General features: G+C 33.5%; 2 protein-coding genes across 2 annotated transcripts; one reads left to right on the top strand and one right to left on the bottom strand.

The window, feature by feature from the left end:
• Positions 1-136: 136 nt before the first annotated feature.
• LOC107804080 (large ribosomal subunit protein eL24-like) lies at positions 137-3,641 on the bottom strand. The gene is made up of 5 exons (XM_016627896.2): positions 3,501-3,641; positions 1,958-2,033; positions 1,729-1,830; positions 1,303-1,451; positions 137-609 (listed from the first exon to the last, which is right to left on the bottom strand). The coding sequence occupies exons 1-5, from the start codon at positions 3,509-3,511 to the stop codon at positions 453-455; spliced, it is 495 nt and encodes a 164-aa protein (XP_016483382.1). The 5' UTR covers positions 3,512-3,641; the 3' UTR covers positions 137-452.
• Positions 3,642-18,649: 15,008 nt separating this feature from the next.
• On the top strand, positions 18,650-19,291 carry LOC142178285 (uncharacterized). Its single transcript, XM_075247614.1, has one exon. The coding sequence runs from the start codon at positions 18,650-18,652 to the stop codon at positions 19,289-19,291; it is 642 nt and encodes a 213-aa protein (XP_075103715.1).
• The last annotated feature ends 265 nt before the right edge of the window (positions 19,292-19,556 follow it).

Here is a 19,556-nt window from a genome sequence, read left to right as displayed (position 1 = left end):
CTAAACGTCTCAACCTCACTTTAACTCAAGGCTCGAGCGTAATTATTCTATCAGAGCTTGCTTTAACAAAGTTTGGTTCGCCACAATAATTTAGCAGCTGTGGCTACACTAGCTAAATGGCCAGGAACATAAGAGCTGCAATATATAAAAGGCCGTTATCTGTTTGACAAGGAACATAAGAGCTGCAATATATAAAAATTGCAAGAGTTTTCACACATTTGAAGCAAAGACATTTCGAAAACATAGAGTGAAAAACACAGCCGTAATAGAGAATGCACCCACACAACTGGTCAGCAGTCTACGGGGAATTAATAGCTGCATTTTTAACTAACTGCAAAATCGTCAACGAGTAACTTTTGTCTGCAGATGTAACTATTGTAAATGATGGTCGTTTACAGTGTCTTCAAACAAGCCACTCTAATTGCTAATAAGGAAACAAAAGGAACAGCAGCTTAGCGTTTTCCTCCGCCGCCACCAAGCTTAGGACCTTTTGATGCACCTCCTTTGGGGAGGTTGCCCTTTCCTCCAGCTTTCTGGGACTTGGCCATCACCTCTGCTTTCTTAGCCTTCTTTTCATCCTTTGTCTTCTTAATCCTTTCCTTAATTTCACTGCACAAAAGCCATAGACACAGATCAGTTTACTCCCATCAGCGCCAAAAACATGCATCAGCTTAAACTTCCATGATTAACACCATAATTCATTTTCCCCTTGCACCAGGATGATATACCAGGTATCGCATATACGCTTTAACCTAAGGCTCTATGTGTTTTTAACACTAATTTTTTATCACAAGAAGAAATGTGTCACTTTCATGTTGGGCCCATATGGAGCAGAAGGTGCTTGACTGGTATCAGCACATCTGTAACGATAGACACCATTAATTTCCCAGACTAGTAACTGTATTAACCACAGGATGAAAATGTTAATACCTGACTAAGTCTGGATATCGGATTATCAGATAAGACTGCCAAAAAACACACGAACTAAATGCAAGGCATTGGTATGCACACTGATAAACAAAATCAGGAATGTGTCAGACTTAAACTTTAAGAGAAGAAATGGGTTACTTCATGTTGGGCCCATATGGAACAGAAGGTGCTTTAGTGGTATCAGCACATCTGTAACGATAGACACCATTAATTTCCCAGACTAGTAACTGTATTAACCACATGATGAAAATGTTAATACCTGACTAAGTCTGGTACAAGATATCAGATAAGACTGCCAAAAGCTACACAAACTAGATGCACGCTGTGGGCATGCACCAACATAAACAAAATCAGGAATTAGTATAAACGAACCGAAGAGCAGCCTCCCTGGCAGCATCTCGAACTTCTGGCCTTTCAGTTCTTTTCTTCTGGATAACCTCCAAGGTTGCACCCACAATGGACCTAGAGTAAGGCTTCTTGGTGGCACGTCGCCTCTTCTTAACAGCTTCTTGTGCAATATCCTAATGTAACCAAACACAGGTTGCATAACTATATTAGCATAATATCCAAAAACATAAAAAGCCTAGGAAAATTCAGTAGCTAATGCAAGTTTTTCAAGCAAAACAAGAGGCAACTTATGAAAAGGGCATATTCCCTAGTAATAGTCCAGATTATGAGACAAAACAAAATTACCATCATTCAGAGTTAGAGGGAACTTAAAAGTAAAACGGCAAAAAAAGGGAGCTTGGGTAAGTTCTACATTCTGGTCTGAACTCTGAAGGTTTACTGAAAACTCACCTTCTTGTGTTGCTTCCTATACATAGCTGTCCAAGTAAGTTTTGATGGCTTCAGCCTGTTGTGGAAGTATCTTTTGCATTTTGAATTGAGGAATAGGAACACCTAAAAGTGTCAAAATATCATAAAGTGATAATGGAAACTAGCTTGGAATTTCCTCCTGTTCCTAAGAATACAAACAAATTAATCATAACCGACTAGAAATATGGCAGGTTATCTATTGAAAGAATACCTGAGAATCTGAACGAATAAATCTGATGCCCCTCCCGGGGTAAATCTTGCCGCCACTGAAACGACAGAGTTCTGTCCTGCAATTAATGTAAGAAAACAATTATGATTCATCACTTCGAATTTATGTTGTACGATTACCAGGGGAATAGCCAAACTAAAGGAAATGAGCAAGCTCCAACAAATTCATATGAAATAAAACTGGTGGTTACTAATCTCTCAGGAGCAATACCCATTCTGAAATTACAACACGATTTCATATAGGATTTAGTAGAACATAGAATGAAATTACCCTACTATTTTGTGTAAGCCTAGTAGAAACATCACAGATGACCAAGAAAATAACTGCAGAGTGCTGTCTGCCAGCAATGATGTTCACACCTAATGCAGGTTCATAAGCAGCATAAAAGTCAAGTACTACAATTTAGAGTACCTCATAAATAATTAAAAAAGAACTATGGAATATCATGTTCAATGGATAATGAGAAGCAATATACTGAAAATTAGAAGACCAAATCACCAGTCTCTATGCATGAGTAAGCATTCAAATAAGAAAATAAATTGCAGGTAAAACTAATCCTTCAAGAGCAAGCTTCAACCTTGTCGAATCTAGCTATGAATTAGGGTGTTTGATATGATAACTTGGGAAATATCAAATTTTAGAAAATGTTCTCCACTGTAGTTTATTTCCCCTAAAGTTGAACACTGCAAATATCTCAACTTTTATCCATATTACATGCACCAGTTGTCATATAAAATTGTTACAAACCTCTTTTTGTTTGTTTGATAACCATGGTGTCCGGGTCTCGCATGCTCGCATCTCGACTAATTCTATGACATACCTGCTACCTCACATGCACCAGGTAACTCTATCCACACATCTGGGGAAAAACACCTAGTGGTTTTTGTCTCAGAATTGAATCTAAAACCTCATAATTCTCCTCCCACTTTATTGACCAACGGGCCACACCCTTGGTCGCGACATTGTTGCAAACCTTTAATACTCATACATTATAATCAACCCACTAACCTTGTACCTTATGCTATTCCTATTTCTATACCTAAGCAACATTTTCTCCATAAGCTCTCTCCATGAGAATATTTTCCCCTAAAAGTCAAAATTACAAATACCTCAAACTCTTACCCATATCAATTGCTCCAATCGACATTTAGATTTTGTTACAGACCTTCAATAATCAAAAATATCACCGAAATCACTACGCTTACACCTTATTCTGCTCCTCGTATGACTATATATATCTCCTATTTGTACATCCGAGCAACAATTTCCCCAAAGTTACAGATTCCCATCTACATTAATATGCATATAAATATGGATTTTAAACCGTTTCCGAAAATAGTTGATTCTTCTCCATAAGCTAAATCTAGGTAAATGTAAAGGAGCATAAGATATCATTTGTAAAAAACAACCAAGTTTTATCAACGACAAACAGTAGAATAAGAAATCATGGCATGTATTAGAGGTTTTTAAAAATACACACAGAAAATACAAACAAGAGCGTAAAAGAGACGGGCAAAAAATTTACTTGAGAACCATGGCTGATGCTGTTGCGTGCCCTCCCTCTCGACGAAGAGAAACCCTAAGGACAATCCTATCTTTATACAAGGAAAATAGAGCTCAAATAGCCCAACCGGTCCAATTCATCTGCCCAACTATTCGTGGGCTTCACGGGATTAGAAGATTGATTGGAATGAGAAAATGACACTGTATAGCCGCTATAAAAATAATAACCGAAAAAATATATAAAATTTGTATATTTTTTGTATGTAAATACATTATGTATGTTATATATAAAAATTATACAAGTTTTATATACTTTTTCGGCTATCAAATATAAATAATTTCTAACGCGGGGTAAAAATGATAATACTCCCTTAGATTGCTTATAAGATGAAAAGTCTTCACGCATTGGGTCTCTCCATAAATCTTGAGGCCCAATAAAATATATGAGGAGATTCTACGGTGGAAATAAATGTCTTGAATTGTCATGAAATTAAGATTTTAAGTTTAAATTTTCAGGATCAAAAATAATGATTAATCTCTAAATAGAAGTCCTAAAAATGATTGTTTGTGTACTTTCCCCCTATTCTATGTTTCCGACTCTGAAGGGCCGTTTGGTTCGAAAATGTAGATTATAATAATATAGGGATTACTATTACACGGATTGTAATACAAAAATTATTTCTTTGTTTGGTGTTTGGATCACTGCACTCAAATTGGGTATACGATAAACTGCACCCGATTCACTTTAATTGATTTTTTAGCTTTTTTTTTGCGGTCCAAAATATTTAATTTTTCAAGATATCAAGAAGGAATTAACTTCTTTTTTCCTAAGTTGCCCTTAGAATAAAGAGCATAGGAGTATTTGTTGTATTTCCAATAGACAAATTAAGGTTAATATGGTCAATTTCATTGTTAATTAATGTTAAAAAGTGGATTCCTTAATATGTACAAAACAATAACCAAAAAATTAATTAAAGTGGGCCGAAGAAAGTATCCGTTTAAAATATTTATTTATGTTTTAAATTAAAAGTAATGACTTTATAATTGTAACCTTGGATGCTTGAGCTTCATAGGCTTCTCGGAAAAAGACAAGCATGATTTTCTCCTTTAGGGTACATTACCCATGTATAAAATAATAATATCAAAACTGGCAAAACCTTATATGCTGATTAACTAGAGAAAACTACCCTCTATAACCCCTCAAAATTTTAATAGCTCGTATTTTTTCTTATTGACACGAAATGGCCCTTCGGCCCAAACATATTGCATCTAGTAGCCCGAAATGTCTATTTTGTATATTTTTCGTATATTGACAGTCTACTTTGTATATATTTTGTTGAGTGATAATTTATTTTGTATATTTTTTGTATAGTAACAGTTTATTTTGTATATATTTTGTATAATGACACTCTATTGTATACAAACTGTATAGTGGCAGTCTATTTAGTATATTTTTTATATAATGACATTCTATTTTTGTATATATTTTGTATAGTGACACTCTATTGTATATAAATTGTATAGTGACAGTATATTTTGTATAATTTTTGTATAGCGACAATCTATTTTGTATAGCGACAGTCTATTTTATATATATTTAAACTTTATGCATACTTATCTCCTCTCATCTTCCTCTCATCGAGGGACCAACCACCGGCGTCCATGGCCTCACAGTCGACGAAAATAGTAACAAGATCACCGGAGTTTTAAATTTTCAGCAAAAGATCTTCAAAATATTAACTTTATATTCACAGAAACTATAAGAGAAAATCAGAAAAAGAAGACAATGCTGTCTCTCTCATTGCCTTATGCTACACCTCTGCCGAAATCCGGTCGGCCAACGATGACCATGACTGCTCCTCTCGCTTTCCTCTTCTTCCCTATAGGTTGTTGCTACTGATTTTTACTAGTCACCGCCGGAATTGACCACTGGCTGGCGACGGTATTACCCCCATCGACGGCGACTGTTCCACGCTATTAATATGTCATCCCTCTCCTCCTTCATCTCTATTTCTTTTATTTTGTTGTTGTTTTAACGGGTAAAAGTCCAGATCTTCTTAGATCTGGCCGGTTTTAGAATTTTTCGACGAGGTATCTAAATGAAAAGAATTCGGTCAGTGAGGTTTCCGGCTAGCAGTTGTTAGTGTTTTTAGGCTATGACTTGTATGGGTCAATTTGTGGCTACCGAATGATATATGTTTGGCCCGATGGGCTATAAATGAATTTCTCTCGATTAACTATACATGAATATGATGTATAAAACCAAATTTAAATAACTATTACGACTTCTATATACCATGATTATTTATTTGTGAACATTAAACCAAACATGTTCTCAATAAATGAGGTATGCCGCACAGGCTGATTTGCACAAATAGCCACTTTTTAAAGCATAATATTTAGAAATGGCTAATTTGTCAAAAGTAGATCATGAATTCTGAATGTGACCTCCTTATCTCAAATTTAAAATGCAAAACTATTATTCAAACCACAAGTCTAATTTTGAAAGTGTGGATATCTGGTGTAAATAACACTGTCGATTCAACGTCTTTTTGGATCAATGGTTTGCGATTTTTAGGCTAGGCATATATCAACATTTGAATGTGATTAAACTTTGAGTAATAGTTGAATCCTTCAATCATCACATAGCATCTTTTACTATCAGACTATATGTGGATGGATGAAATTCTTCGTGTGAATTGTTTACCAAAAAGATATATACACATAAAGCCTTGAGTGATTGGTATGTAGTGATTGGTATGCAGTGTGGTCCAAGTGTAGTTCAGAACAAGTACTTGAAACTTGAAACTTGAAAGGAAGATTCCTACTTCCTCGACAAAAGGAAGGTTCCTACCACACTACATAACATATTATACATATATGTAATAGTATATATCACATTATATCTATGTGATTTATGAGAAACTTACGCGACACAACAATTATTTACATTGTATTTATCATTTGTAACTATACTTTCAACAAATTTATCATTATTCGTAGCTATATTTGAATTTTATATCAAATTCATGAAATAATAGATTAATTCTTTTGAACTGAAACAAAAAAGAAACAAGCTCTTATAGCTAAGTTGGTTAGAGCGCTTGCTTAGCTAGACATGGGCGGATCCACATAGAGAATATATATATATATATATATATATATATATATATATATATATATATATATATATATATAGAGAGAGAGAGAGAGAGAGAGAGAGAGAGAGAGAGAGAGAGAGAGAGAGAGAGAGAGAGAGAGAGGTGGGTGCTACTGGTTAATGAAATATAAGTATGTTTTCTGTGTGATCCGGACTTCGATTCTTACGTAGTGCACTCTTTAACTTTCTTTTTCGTGTCCCTTTTACATTGTTTTCCCTTTGGTTCTTCTTAACTTTACCGTTTTTGCTTTCTACAATTCATTTATTTCATCGTGGCACAATTTTTTTTTTTAAATTTACCACCACCAAATTGACAACCCATATTATCGTTTGGAATACTCACAATAATGATATCATTTAAGAAAATATCGATATTCATATTTTTCGTCTTTCAATCTATATTTTATATGTATTAAGTATGAGTGGTACAAAAATTTATCTGTGTTGTCTAAAATGTATTCAGTCCGTCCATATCAATCCGACTCCTCCCATCATTTGCTAGTACTAATTAATAGTGAGCACTCATAACCTTAATATGTTGTGGCTGGATATTCTCCGTAGACTCTTTTGACTCCCATGGTGTGGGAAATTTCAATGCCTGGTGCAAGGTCTAGGATATCGCTCTCATGTTGTGGACCTGTGTACTCATCGTCCCACTAAAAAGAAGAATAATTCAACCTTATCCTTACATATGAAAAGAGAGAATGACGATGATTGTTCGCCAATTGGACTTCCATTTAGAAGGGGCAAATAGGCAAATGTCAAGATATACTCGGTGCAAGCTAGAGAAGCGTGAGAAGTGGGGAAGAATGTAATATGATTGATAGCCAATAATAATGAGTGAGTTTGAGATCTATGCATGTGATAATGTAAAAGTATTTATATAAGGAAAAAGGGTCAGATATGCTCCGAAATATTGAAAACAGAGCAATTATTCCTTCCGTTTGTATTTGGGTACAAAATTGCCCTTGCCATTAATAAAGTGATTCACTTTTGCCCATCCCCATTAACAGACTGCACATTAAGTATAATTTTGTACCCAAATACAGACGGATAACATAATTGCTCTATTTTCAATAGTTTAGAGGCATATTTGACTCTTTTCCTTATAAAATAATACTTTTTTGCTGAGTTGAAAATTCATATTGGAGAAAAAGTCTTCTCTGTAAAAATAAAAAAAATAAAAAAATAAAAAGAGGGAAAGGAATGTCTTGCCATATTTTTTACATAGTAATTACTACAATAACGAGAAATCTCACTGAAAAATTCCTCCGGCCAGTTGATCACAACCTCCTGCTTCACTTTTTTTACTTATTATTTTTTTTTACTGGATCAAATTCGTGTGATTAGATTTTATATTCTTTCAACTCCTAATATCTAGCATATAAGATAACCAAACAATACCCCATTAGAGGGACTCGAATCCGGATCTGTAATTTTTTTCGTTTCGTCTTCCTATTTTAATATGCAACCGCATATGCCCCTGAAGACGTTTCGATATGCGGTTGCCAATTAAAACGGGAAGACGAAACGAAAAAAATTCACCATTAATTACTCGGTACTCTAATAATAAAATTTTACATTAAGAATTGATATTACAATGTAAAAGGTTATTTTATTACGGATACATCAATGATGAACAATGGCATTGTATCCTTTGAGCAGATCCAAATTCGAGTTCCTATAATGGGGTATTGTTTGGTTATCTTACATGCTAGGACTTAGGAGTTCAAAGAATATAAAAATTAAATTACACGAATTTGATCGAGTAAGAAAATAATAAGTAAAAAAAAGTGAAGCAGGAGGTTGTGATCAGTTGGCCGGAGGGATTTTCCGGTGAGATTTCTCGTCATTGTAGTAATTACTACACAAAAAATATGGCAAGACATTCCTTTCCCTCTTTTTTTTATTTACAAAGAAAACTTTTTCTCCAACATAATTTTCAACTCAGCAAAAAAGTATTATTTTATACGAAAAAGAGTCAAATATGCCCCTGAACTATTAAAAATAGAGCAATTATGCCCTCCGTTTGTATTTGGGTACAAAATTATCCTTGATGTGGAGTCTGTTAATGGGGAGGGGCAAAAGTGAACCACTTTATTAACGGCAAGGGAAATTTTGTACCCAAATAAAAATGGAGGGCATAAATGCTCTATTTTCAATAGTTCAGGAGCATATTTGACCCTTTTTTCGTTTATATAATTGGGTCATTTACTAGATAATAACAAAGGTAGTAGAAATGAGAATGTTGAGATAGATGTGCGGGTATACCAGGTTAGATAAAATAAGGAATGGGGTTATTTGGGACAAGGTGGGTGTGACCTCTGCGGAGGACAAGATGTGGGAAGCCAGACTTAGATGGTATAGACATGTGAAAGGGAGATGTCTTAGTAAGGAGATGTGCGAGGTTGGTCTTGGAGGGCCTAAGGGGAGGTAGAGGTAGGCCGAATAAGTATTGGGGAGAGGTGATTAGGCAAGACATGTCGATTCTCCTGCTTACCGAGGACATGACCTTGGATAGGAAGGTGTGGAGGTTGAGAATTAAGATAGAAGGCTATGTAGCCGATGATTCGTTAGCTTTTTAGCTAATTGTTCTTATGTTTTAATAGAGTTTAATGTCCCATTTGTTGGAATAAATTGGATAATTGTACTTTGAATGGTGTATTTTCAGGTTTTGAAGTTGTGTGAGAACAGAATTGGAGAATATCAAAATGGACAAGAAGTCATCACTTTGGAGCTAAAATTGGAGAAAAGTTGAAGCAAAAAGACTTTTAGCTAGGCAGACCGTTGGACACGGTTCAACAAAAGCCGGAAGAGTTGAAGAAATGAAGCTTCTAGAATTCGTTACGGTTCAGCTGCATCTCACGGTTGGCCTGACATGGTAATTTTGTCCACTTTGGGACTTAGTATAAATAGCTATTTTAAGTCATTCTAGGGCATCTTTTTGGCAAGGAGACTTGTGGAGCAACTTTTGGGATTTCTTCTTGGAGATTTTGGGTGACTTCACCATTATTCTACACAATCTTTCTTTCCTCTTTAGCTATTATGTTTAGTTTTTCATCTCTTTTTTGTATTTTTCTTCCTTAATATGTATAGCTAAGTTTATTAAGCTAGGATTGTGAACCCCAAGTATGGTTATATTTTTGGGTTATTAATATTAGTTCTATATTTGATTAAGCTTTGTGTTATCTAATTACTTCATGCTTTATTGATCGATTATGTGGTTGCAAACACTAAATTCATGCCTATTTTGCTTGTTCTAACTTGGAAGAGTGGAACTTAGCTTAGGTACAAGATAATTAATAAGGAATTAAGTGGGCTAATCACTTGATTAATGAAATCTAACTAGGAATGGTGTGATTTCTATTTGGGCTAATCAATTGTTCATCATTGAGCCTTAGTTGACTTGGAAGAGTAATTTGGGGTAAAAATCTCTTAAGTGTTGGAAGATATTAAGTTGGTGGAATAGAAATTGAGGCCATAACACATGCTTAATTAACTAGAATTGAATATTTATATACCCAAAAGCATAGCCTACATAAAGGAGAAGCAATCCTAGCGCCTTTCTTTTATTTGTTACAACTACATCTTTACTCGCACTCCAAGTATTTGATAAAATTGCTAGATTAGTTTTCATAGTAAGCTTAGAAGTAATTGAACAACCACTCTTTGTTTGAAGATTACATTAAGAACCACTGAGTTTGCATATATTTGGACACTCTAACATGCACCTACTCCTTGTGGGATTCGACCTCAACCTTTGTTGGGTTTATTATTGATAATGACCGTGCTACGTTTCATTAAGAGGTGTAGGATTGGACGTACCAGCCGACCGTGTCCTTGCTTGTTCCAGTAGTTTTAATGCATTACTGAGTGTTAGTCTTGTATTTTCTTATTATTATATTTCTGTTATTACTTATTGTTTCTTTCACTTCAGTTATTTGTTTGGTTTTCTAGTGTTGTTGCTTGATGTTACTCCTTGTTAGTAATCTGTATTCGAAATATATTCAAAAACAATAACAAGTAAAAGTGAGAAATGTAGAAGAAGCAGAAAAGCGTTCACTAAATTCAATGTGTTTTCTTAAGGAACTTAATCTCTTCCTAATACCCGAGGTTTAGGATTATTTTTTCTTAGGATAGAACAGATTACCCTCACTAGTGTAGCGATACTTCAAATCCTAGTGACTAACGAACTCAAAGATCGGTAGCAAATCACACTTACTATTATTTTCTTTATGTTAAAAACAATGTAGAAGGAAGAAGGAGAATTCAGAATTTTCGTAAGAAAAATTTGATAGAAAGATCATGTATTCATAGCCAAAAATTTAGGTAATACCGAAGAGCTGCAACTCTTCCATGTAAGGCTGCAATTCAAAGTGGTTGTTTTGTAAAACGACTATTTACGCAAACTACCAAATTCAAATTTTAGTGGGAAAATCAAAACTGAGAAAAATCAAATTACCGTTATATAAATGATTGATTTGAATTAAAATAATATTAATTTAATCTTAATATTAACAAATAAATTTGTTCCAAAAACTTAATCAATCAAATCAGATCATTTGACCAAATCCGAATTCAGATCTGTAGCCGAAGAGCTAGAAGAAATGCAATTGCCTTCTTCTCAACTCTTTAAGATCTAGAAGAAGTGCAATTGTATTTATACCCATCAAAAATATTTTCCTCCTCCAATATGAAACAATGTCCCTTTGTAAAAGAGAAAAATTCAAAAATTTCAAAATTTTCAAAATTTCCCACATTTCCCATCTATTTTAAGCTATTTAAGCTTAAACCCAACACTCCTTCCTCTCAATCTTTTCTGAGCCGAGGCTTTTTCGAAAATAGTCTCTTTACCTCCTTAAGGTATGTATAAGGTATGTGTACACTCTACTTTCTCAAACCTCACTAGTGAGATTATATTGAATTTGTCATTGTTATTGGTCATTTATTAGATAATGACAAATAAATTAATAATGCTTATTGATTAATAATATAATAAAAATAATAATTAATCTGCTATCACATATGTTAAATTTACTGTTTAGTATAAAATAACTTAACTGTTTTTTGGTAGAATAGAAAGTATTAAGCAAAATCCTTAAAATCTTTCGTAAGCTACATGACTTAAGTCAGATCGGAGAAGAAACTCCATATTCTGAAGCGCAACTTCCTAGATCTTTTTTTTTCGAGGAACAAAGTATTTATTAATCAAACCAACAGTCAATGGTACAAAACCACATGAAGCCTCGTTGACAGTCCAAACAGGAAAATTGTCAAACCAAGAGACTTCCCAGATCGACAAATCGTCTTAATGTTTGTGCATTATGTTTGCCACAAAATCGGCACATTAGTTCACCTCCTCCAAATATGTGTAATTGTGGCCTTGTTACCTTTTCAGCAAATATTTATAATTTTTATTATAGGCAGAATACATCGATAACCTCGTAAAATTATTTATATTTATCAATTAAACACTCCATCTTAAGTCAAATTAATTTAAACACTCCAATCATATCTCAAAAATGTCATTTAGACACACTTGGTGATATGGCATAGTGCGTGTATTACACCATTTTCCAGAACGTGAGAGACCAGTATTTCTTTTTTTAATTTTTTTCACTTTCTTTGTCCACCTATTCTTTGGCACACTACTGTCCACGTCACCATGTTTCTTGTCACGACCTAAAACTATGTGACCGACACCCGGGCATATTACCTAATCTGGGTGGACCAACCCGTACAAGAATACCCATCTATATGCCTAATAGATGCATGCAGAAGCCATTTTGAAAACACAATCATTTTAAATGATTAACACAATATATGAAATGTAATCTTTAAATCCATTATTTTCAATAATTGAAAATACATAAAGATAACGATATATAGTTCATGCATGCAATACGAATAACTCTCAGTTATAACCCCAAAAAATGATATATGTCTATGAAATCTCTATGACACAAGGATAGAATAAACACTTGGGACAAACCCCAACCAGAAGAACGTAATATTAACACGACAACTACCACAAAATAGAAGTGGTGCCTCACTATATACCTTGAAAATAGAGTCATCCTAGCCTCATCCGCTCATCATATGCCACATCTTATCCTGAAAATATGTAAAGAAAGCGGGACCCTAGAGAGGGGGCCTTAAGGACTGAGTACACCATCATGGTACTCAATAAATGCCATAGACTCTCTATAACTCAAGTTCATGGGACAAGGCTTTACAAAATATATGCAACCAACACTTTATATAAAGCGATAAACCATTACACCAGTTCATACTCTTTCATTTTAAATAAAAAGACTAGTAAAATATAAATCATGATACAAACTTTTAAAATATTTATATCAACCCATAATTCTTATAAAAATCATGCAAAATCATTTCAACTCTATTAAGTCATTGAAATCACTTTCGGCTCCTTAGGCCTATACATAACAAAATTATCTTTTACCTTTCACCGGGAGTACTATACCATCACCGACACAAGAAGGTCAACTAGGTTATGTACCTAGCGACAAATATCATATACCCTACTTGCTCAGGTCATCTCATCGTAGTGCCATACGAATCAACTCCATGCTAGTAATAGTACAAAATAGCACCCTCTTAAGGAGGATGCTATGTCGTAGTCTATACCACAAAGTGGTCATCTACGCCTACACCGACACGTGTAGTTTCATGACGACAAACAAGATATATTCGAAGCCAATCTCGGTGAACACAAATAACTCCCAAAACATTTAATACTCCAAAAATATATTTAACCAAATAGCCTCAAAGTATCTATTTTTATAAATCATGACGTACATAGTCAATCCAAATCGTTTGAACAAAGTCAAATGAGTATCCTTTCTCATTTTATATTAAGCAATTAAAAATATGAGATTTCAATCTTTAAAGGTTTAACAAGTGCTACTTCAAAATATAAAGATTTTAGAAATATTGCATTTCTCGTTTTATAAAACAAAGGTAACAATAGAACTCAAATGTTTAATCTCTTTATCATCAACATAATTTTTTAATAAAACTTATAACGTTTGCCTCAAGTGCAATTTGCTAACAAGTTTTTGAAAATAAGATTTTTCAAAATAACATGACACCACTTCATATGCAGCACGACTCAAAATACATGGTGGCATCCTTTCCGTTTGTTCCCACGAGTACATATACAAATTTACGAACAATCTCATGAACTAAGTCAAAATACATGTTCAGAGAAAATCCCTCAAGTAGAGTAAATTTTAATCAACTTACCTTAAGTCCAAACTCCAAAATAGTAATATAAGACTCCAATTCATTTATAACTCTCAAACGTCGCCAACAAGCCAATATCTACATAACAACTCATATTCATCAACGACATGCTACGATAACACCAACTAAGTCAACTAAGTGTTCAACACTTAGGTCCAACTTTATAAGTCTAGTAAAAAATTGATATTCCCAACATAGAAGTCGGTTCTTGAGTTTTTAACTCTAAATCTCTCATTGCATACACAACAATATGATATTCAATAATTGAATTGCTCACAAGATTATAAAGAATATCATTTAACTCATTTTCACCAAATACACTATTCATCGTCTCTACCCACTAGTCATTCTTATTCACAATACACATTTCTAGGGTTCATCTCCCAACTCAGCAAAATCATAATTTTTATTCCAAATCACCTTTTATATACTTATTTATACACAATAGATGAACATTGAGTAATGAGATTACCTCTTGAAGACAAATCTTAAAAATATCTATTTGTTGTTCTTTGAGGATTTGGAAGAATCTAACGAATTTTATGGTTGAATCTTGTTACTAGTGGTATTAATCAACTTAAATTAACATAAAACTTGGATAAAAACTCACCTTGTATGATCTAAGTGAAGCCTTGGTCGAAATCCTCTTCAAAAGAACCAAATCATCTCTCCCTGACCTAGGGGTTATTTACAATATTTTCAGGTGCGATGCCGCGCATCTGGGACTTAAATGCGCATCTGGGCGCGCACTTAGGGCAACCGACTTCTTAAGGTGCGCAGCCGCGCAGTCGGGTGCGTATCACATAATGCTTAGAAAATTAGTCATAACTTTGTGTATAAAAGTCCAAATAACAAACGGTTTAAACTGTTGGAAACTAGATTCAAAGTTCTTTAATCTGATAGGTTGAACCTAGTGCAAGTGATTATACACATGGATATATGATTATTTGAAGATAGGTCATGTGTGACTTTGGTCGCCTTCTTCCTTATAACAATTTCAACTTGTTCCAAACTACTCTCTCCCACTTTTAAATGTCCTTATAACCCTTCAAACCATGTCCAACATATGTTAACATATCAAATGGATTTTATTCATACCTTTTGTCATTTAGCTCTTAATGACCTTCTAGTGAGGCCTTTAATATTTGAAAATTTTTCGGAGTGCTACAATACCTTATTGTCTTAATTTTTATTGCCAAAAAAATGAGAGATCGTCGGGAAAACCCCAAATATTTTATTCTTTTTTGTTTCTTTCCTCTTATCTCAATTCAGGTTTTTTCTTCTCCAATTAGTTAGAAGAAGGAATTTTTAACCACACAAAAAAAAAAGAGAAAAAAATTGACATAAAATTCTCCCTTCCCTAGATCTGAAAATCTAAAGAGGATAGTTTGAGGTTGGAGGAACACTAATGGTGGTAGTTTACTATTACCCTGTTCCATTTCATTTGATCTTCAAAACACCTGATTTAAAGATCATCGTTTTATTAGATTGTCATTTGTTTTGTCACTATGGTTATTGCTGCAAAAGTCTTAGCAACATTATTAAGAGAATGCCATTAATTATTGTACTTTGGTGGTGGAGATTAGGAGAATGAAAAATGGTGGTAGGTGTGAGTCAGTGGAGAAGAGGACATGTGGGTACCTTTGATATTTACCTTTGGTAGATGAAGACGGGGTGTCGGGGAAGATGACTAAGGGTGGGGTAGGGTTGTAAAAATTACATGGGGCGCCCTATTTGGTCGCCCTTTTTTAACTTGTACCCGTTTTATTTTTCTGTTTGCATCCGTACCCTTTTTTTGTTAAAAGCGTTTTAAAAAAATAATTTTGCCCTTCTTTAATAAAAGACTATGGACAAAACTGTAGACTACAGGACAAAACTTCAGCATGTTTTGGTATGAAATTTTAGCAAATGAACTAAATAACTTCAGCATGCATTAGCAAAAACTCATTAGAAAATTACATATTGCAAGACAAAAACTTAAGCATGTTTAGTCTAAAATTTTAGCAAATAAACTAAAAAACTTGGGCTTGTTTAGACTGAAATTTCGGATAAAACTCATGACAAAATTGCAGACTGCAGGACAAAACTTCAGCATGTTTTGGTATGAAGTTTTAACAAATGAACTAAATAATTTCAGCATGCATTAGCAAAAACTCATTAGAAAATTACATACTGCAAGACAAAAACTTAAGCATGTTTAGTCTGAAATTTTAGTAAATGAGCTAAAAAACATCAGCTTGTTTAGACTGAAGTTTTGGATAAAACTCATGACAAAACTGTAGACTGCAGGACAAAATTTCAGCATGTTTTGGTATGAAATTTTAGCAAATGAACTAAATAACTTCAACATGCATTAGCAAAAACTCATTAGAAAATTACATACCGCAGGACAAAAACTTAAGCATGTTTAGTCTGAAATTTTAGCAAATGAACTAAAAAATTTCAACATGTTTAGACTGAAGTTTCGGATAAAACTCATGACACAACTGTAGACTGCAGGATAAATAACTTCAGCATGAAGTTTTAGCTTCAATCTGAAACAATTTCATGTTATATTAGCATGAAATTTTAGTTTCAATGTGAAACAATTTCATGCTACATTAGCATGGAGTTTTAGCTTGTATTTGATTAAAATTTCAGACTTCAACATGAAACAACTTTTTTCTATATCCTTCACGCATTAAATTTGAAGTTTTGAAAAGTTTTTGAAGATCTATAAGTGAAAACTTCATGCTATATCCGTCAAACAATTTCATGCAACTGTGATTCTGAAGATGAAACTGGTTCAAGTTTCTGATTTTTTGATAAGGCTGCTGAGAGGAGAGGAAGAGATCTTTTTTCACGAATGAGGTTGCAGATCACGCGATTAATGTGTGATGCAGGTTTTATATCTTTTGTCAGGGGTATAATTGTCATATTATTACTGATTTTTTGTGAGCTGACTACCAAATCAAAAAATTTTAAAAATAGGGTACAAGTTAAAAGGTGGCACAAATATAGGGTACGACTGCAAATCCCCGATAGGGTTCTTGTTTTTCTTTTTAACTTTTTTTTTTCAAAAGGTTTATTTTATTACTTTGTTCAAGTTAAATCCACGAGTCCTCTTTTTATTCGTCACTCTGACGAATGAATTACATGCATTTTTTATGCTTGGTTGCTTATGAATTTTGTGATTAAATGACATATTTGAGATATGATTGGAGTATTCAAATAAACCGAATTTAATATGAAGTGTCTAAGTGAAAAATATGAACAACTTTAAAGATTTATCGATGACTTCTGCCTTTTAATAATAACCATCGATTGGTGATTGTATGTCTTCCTCATCGATAAGCTTGACGGCTAATAGGCAATCTGTTTCCACTTCAAAAATTTTATATCTCGTGTCTTTGCTAGTTTTAACCGTTCTTTGATGCTACATAATTGGTAACAAGTCTGGAAGTTGGCTGCAACTTACTTAAGTAATCCAATATCCATTCTCCTTGATTATTTCTAAAGAGCCTTCCAAAATAGAATCGCCGATTCGCGTTTTGATACTACCATCCGTATTCAATTTTATGTTCCCTGCACAACGTGAAAACCAAATTATTCTTCCTCCGATTACTTTTATTTGTCTATTATACTAAAATATATTTTTACTTTTACTTATTCATTTTAGCAAATCAAGATAAAGATAATTTTTTTCTTTCTGTTATACTCTTATCATGAACTATTTATTCTCCAACTTATTTATCGATACTTTTTAAAATGCTATTATTATAATGAGTAAAATTTTAAAATACACACTTCATTTACTTTTTCTTGAAGAGAGTATAAAGTCAAAAGTCAATAACGAAAAATGAACGGAGTGTTATGAATACATTGAATTTGTGAATGTCCAATAACTCATCCATGAACCATTTTAGATATACATGAATATGTTTATTACATTCATTTAATATTTTGTAACTCTCAAGTAAATTGTACACTATATATACGGTATTTCTAATTCTACAAAAGATATCAATAAGATAGACTTGAATACAACTTGATAGAAGAAAAGTTTTATTTATATTTCTTGGCTTATATTACCATAATTTTATAATACATTATCAGCACGAGTCTCTAACCAATTGAAGTTATCTGCTTCGTCTGAGTTTTATCTTCTTCCTAAAGAGTAAGCTTTAATTTTACATTGTCATGCCGGTATGTCTACTTTTAAGTTTACTTTTATGAAATAGAACAATATGCTATCAATTCTTTGCCATGATATTAAAAGAACCTTGTGATATTATGCTTTTGAACGAGTTCCATTTAATATGGTAGATAATTATATAGAGTAAGGAATATTTTCTGTCTATGTTAGAGCTATTATTTGGTTAGAAATATGAACTTTGAAAACTATCAATTAGATATTGACGTGTCTTTTGCTGGAAATTAGAAATAGTGATATCATTAAGATTTATGCCTAACTACACTATTGAGAGATACAATAAGTGTCGGAACATGATATACTTACTTTAATTTTGTAACTCTCTGATTATTGTCTATTGAGTAAACGTATTTGGCTTCTCATGTATACATAGGGTAATGATTGTGTGCTAATTTACAGTCAAGCACATCCACTAATTTATTATCGCATTACACATAATTATTTGTTTGATAATTTTACATATAAAATATTAATACATGATTATGTACTGCACTGAATTGATAATAATTCTTGTCATTCTAATTCACTTATTTCTATGATAGTTTTTACTATGTCGAATTTGTCAAAGCTTGAATTTATGGCACTTGACATCTCTGGGAATAACTATTTGCCATGGGTACTTGATGCTGAAATTCACCTTGGCGCTAAAGGTCTTGGTGACACTATTAAAGAAGTAAATGAAGCATCAAGCCAGGATAAGGCGAAAGCCATGATTTTCCTTCTCCATCATCTCGATGAAGGGTTAAGAAATGAATATTTAACCTTGAAATGTCCATTTCAATTATGGACTAGTTTGAAGGAACGATATGACCACCTAAAGGCCATGGTATTGCCAAGAGCTCGTCGTGAGTGGATGCACTTACGGCTACAAGATTATAAGACCATAAGTGAATATAATTCAGCTGTATATAGAATAATTTCCCAACTAAAATTATGTGGGGAACCTATGAATGATGAGGACATGCTGGAAAAGGCTCTTTTCACTTTTCATGCCTCAAATATGGTTTTACAGCAGCAATATCATGAAAAGGGCTTTAAGAAATATTCTGAGTTAATTTCATGCCTTTTGGTGGCTGAACAGCATAATGCCCTTTTAATGAAAAATCATGAAGCCCACCCCACTGGATCAGCTCCATTTCGAGAAGCAAATCTGGGAACGATAGATCCAAAGTCTGAAAAAAAAACAAAATAATTATCGTGGCCATATAAATATACGTGGGCGTGGCAAAGGGGCGAAATAATAATCGCCATGGTGGTGGTCGTTATAAACAAGACAACAATAAGGGTTCTCAGAATAATCCTTCAAAAGGCAAATGTAATGTTTGCCACCGATGTGGTATGAAAAATTATTGGGCACTAATTTGTCGTACACCTGAATATTTTGTCAAACTTTATCAAGCATCTATAAAAGGGAAACAAAATAAAGTTGCGACTCGTTTGACTTTTCAAAATGATGT

Source organism: Nicotiana tabacum, chromosome 24 (assembly GCF_000715075.1).
Source record: "Nicotiana tabacum cultivar K326 chromosome 24, ASM71507v2, whole genome shotgun sequence".
NCBI lineage: Eukaryota > Viridiplantae > Streptophyta > Magnoliopsida > Solanales > Solanaceae > Nicotiana > Nicotiana tabacum.
Note: the sequence above shows the minus strand (reverse complement) of the source record. Positions and strands in the feature narration are given on the sequence as shown.

What these genes read in the sequence shown, in the direction of transcription:
- LOC107804080 (XM_016627896.2), bottom strand. An exon ending in TTATTCGTTCAGATTCTCAG is followed by an intron (nt 1,831 to 1,957) that starts GTATTCTTTCAA and finishes TGACACTTTTAG; the next exon opens with GTGTTCCTATTCCTCAATTC. An exon ending in GCCAGGGAGGCTGCTCTTCG is followed by an intron (nt 610 to 1,302) that starts GTTCGTTTATAC and finishes GCTTTTGTGCAG; the next exon opens with TGAAATTAAGGAAAGGATTA.
- LOC142178285 (XM_075247614.1), top strand. Translation starts at nt 18,650, where the DNA reads ATGTCGAATTTGTCAAAGCTTGAATTTATGGCACTTGACATCTCTGGG.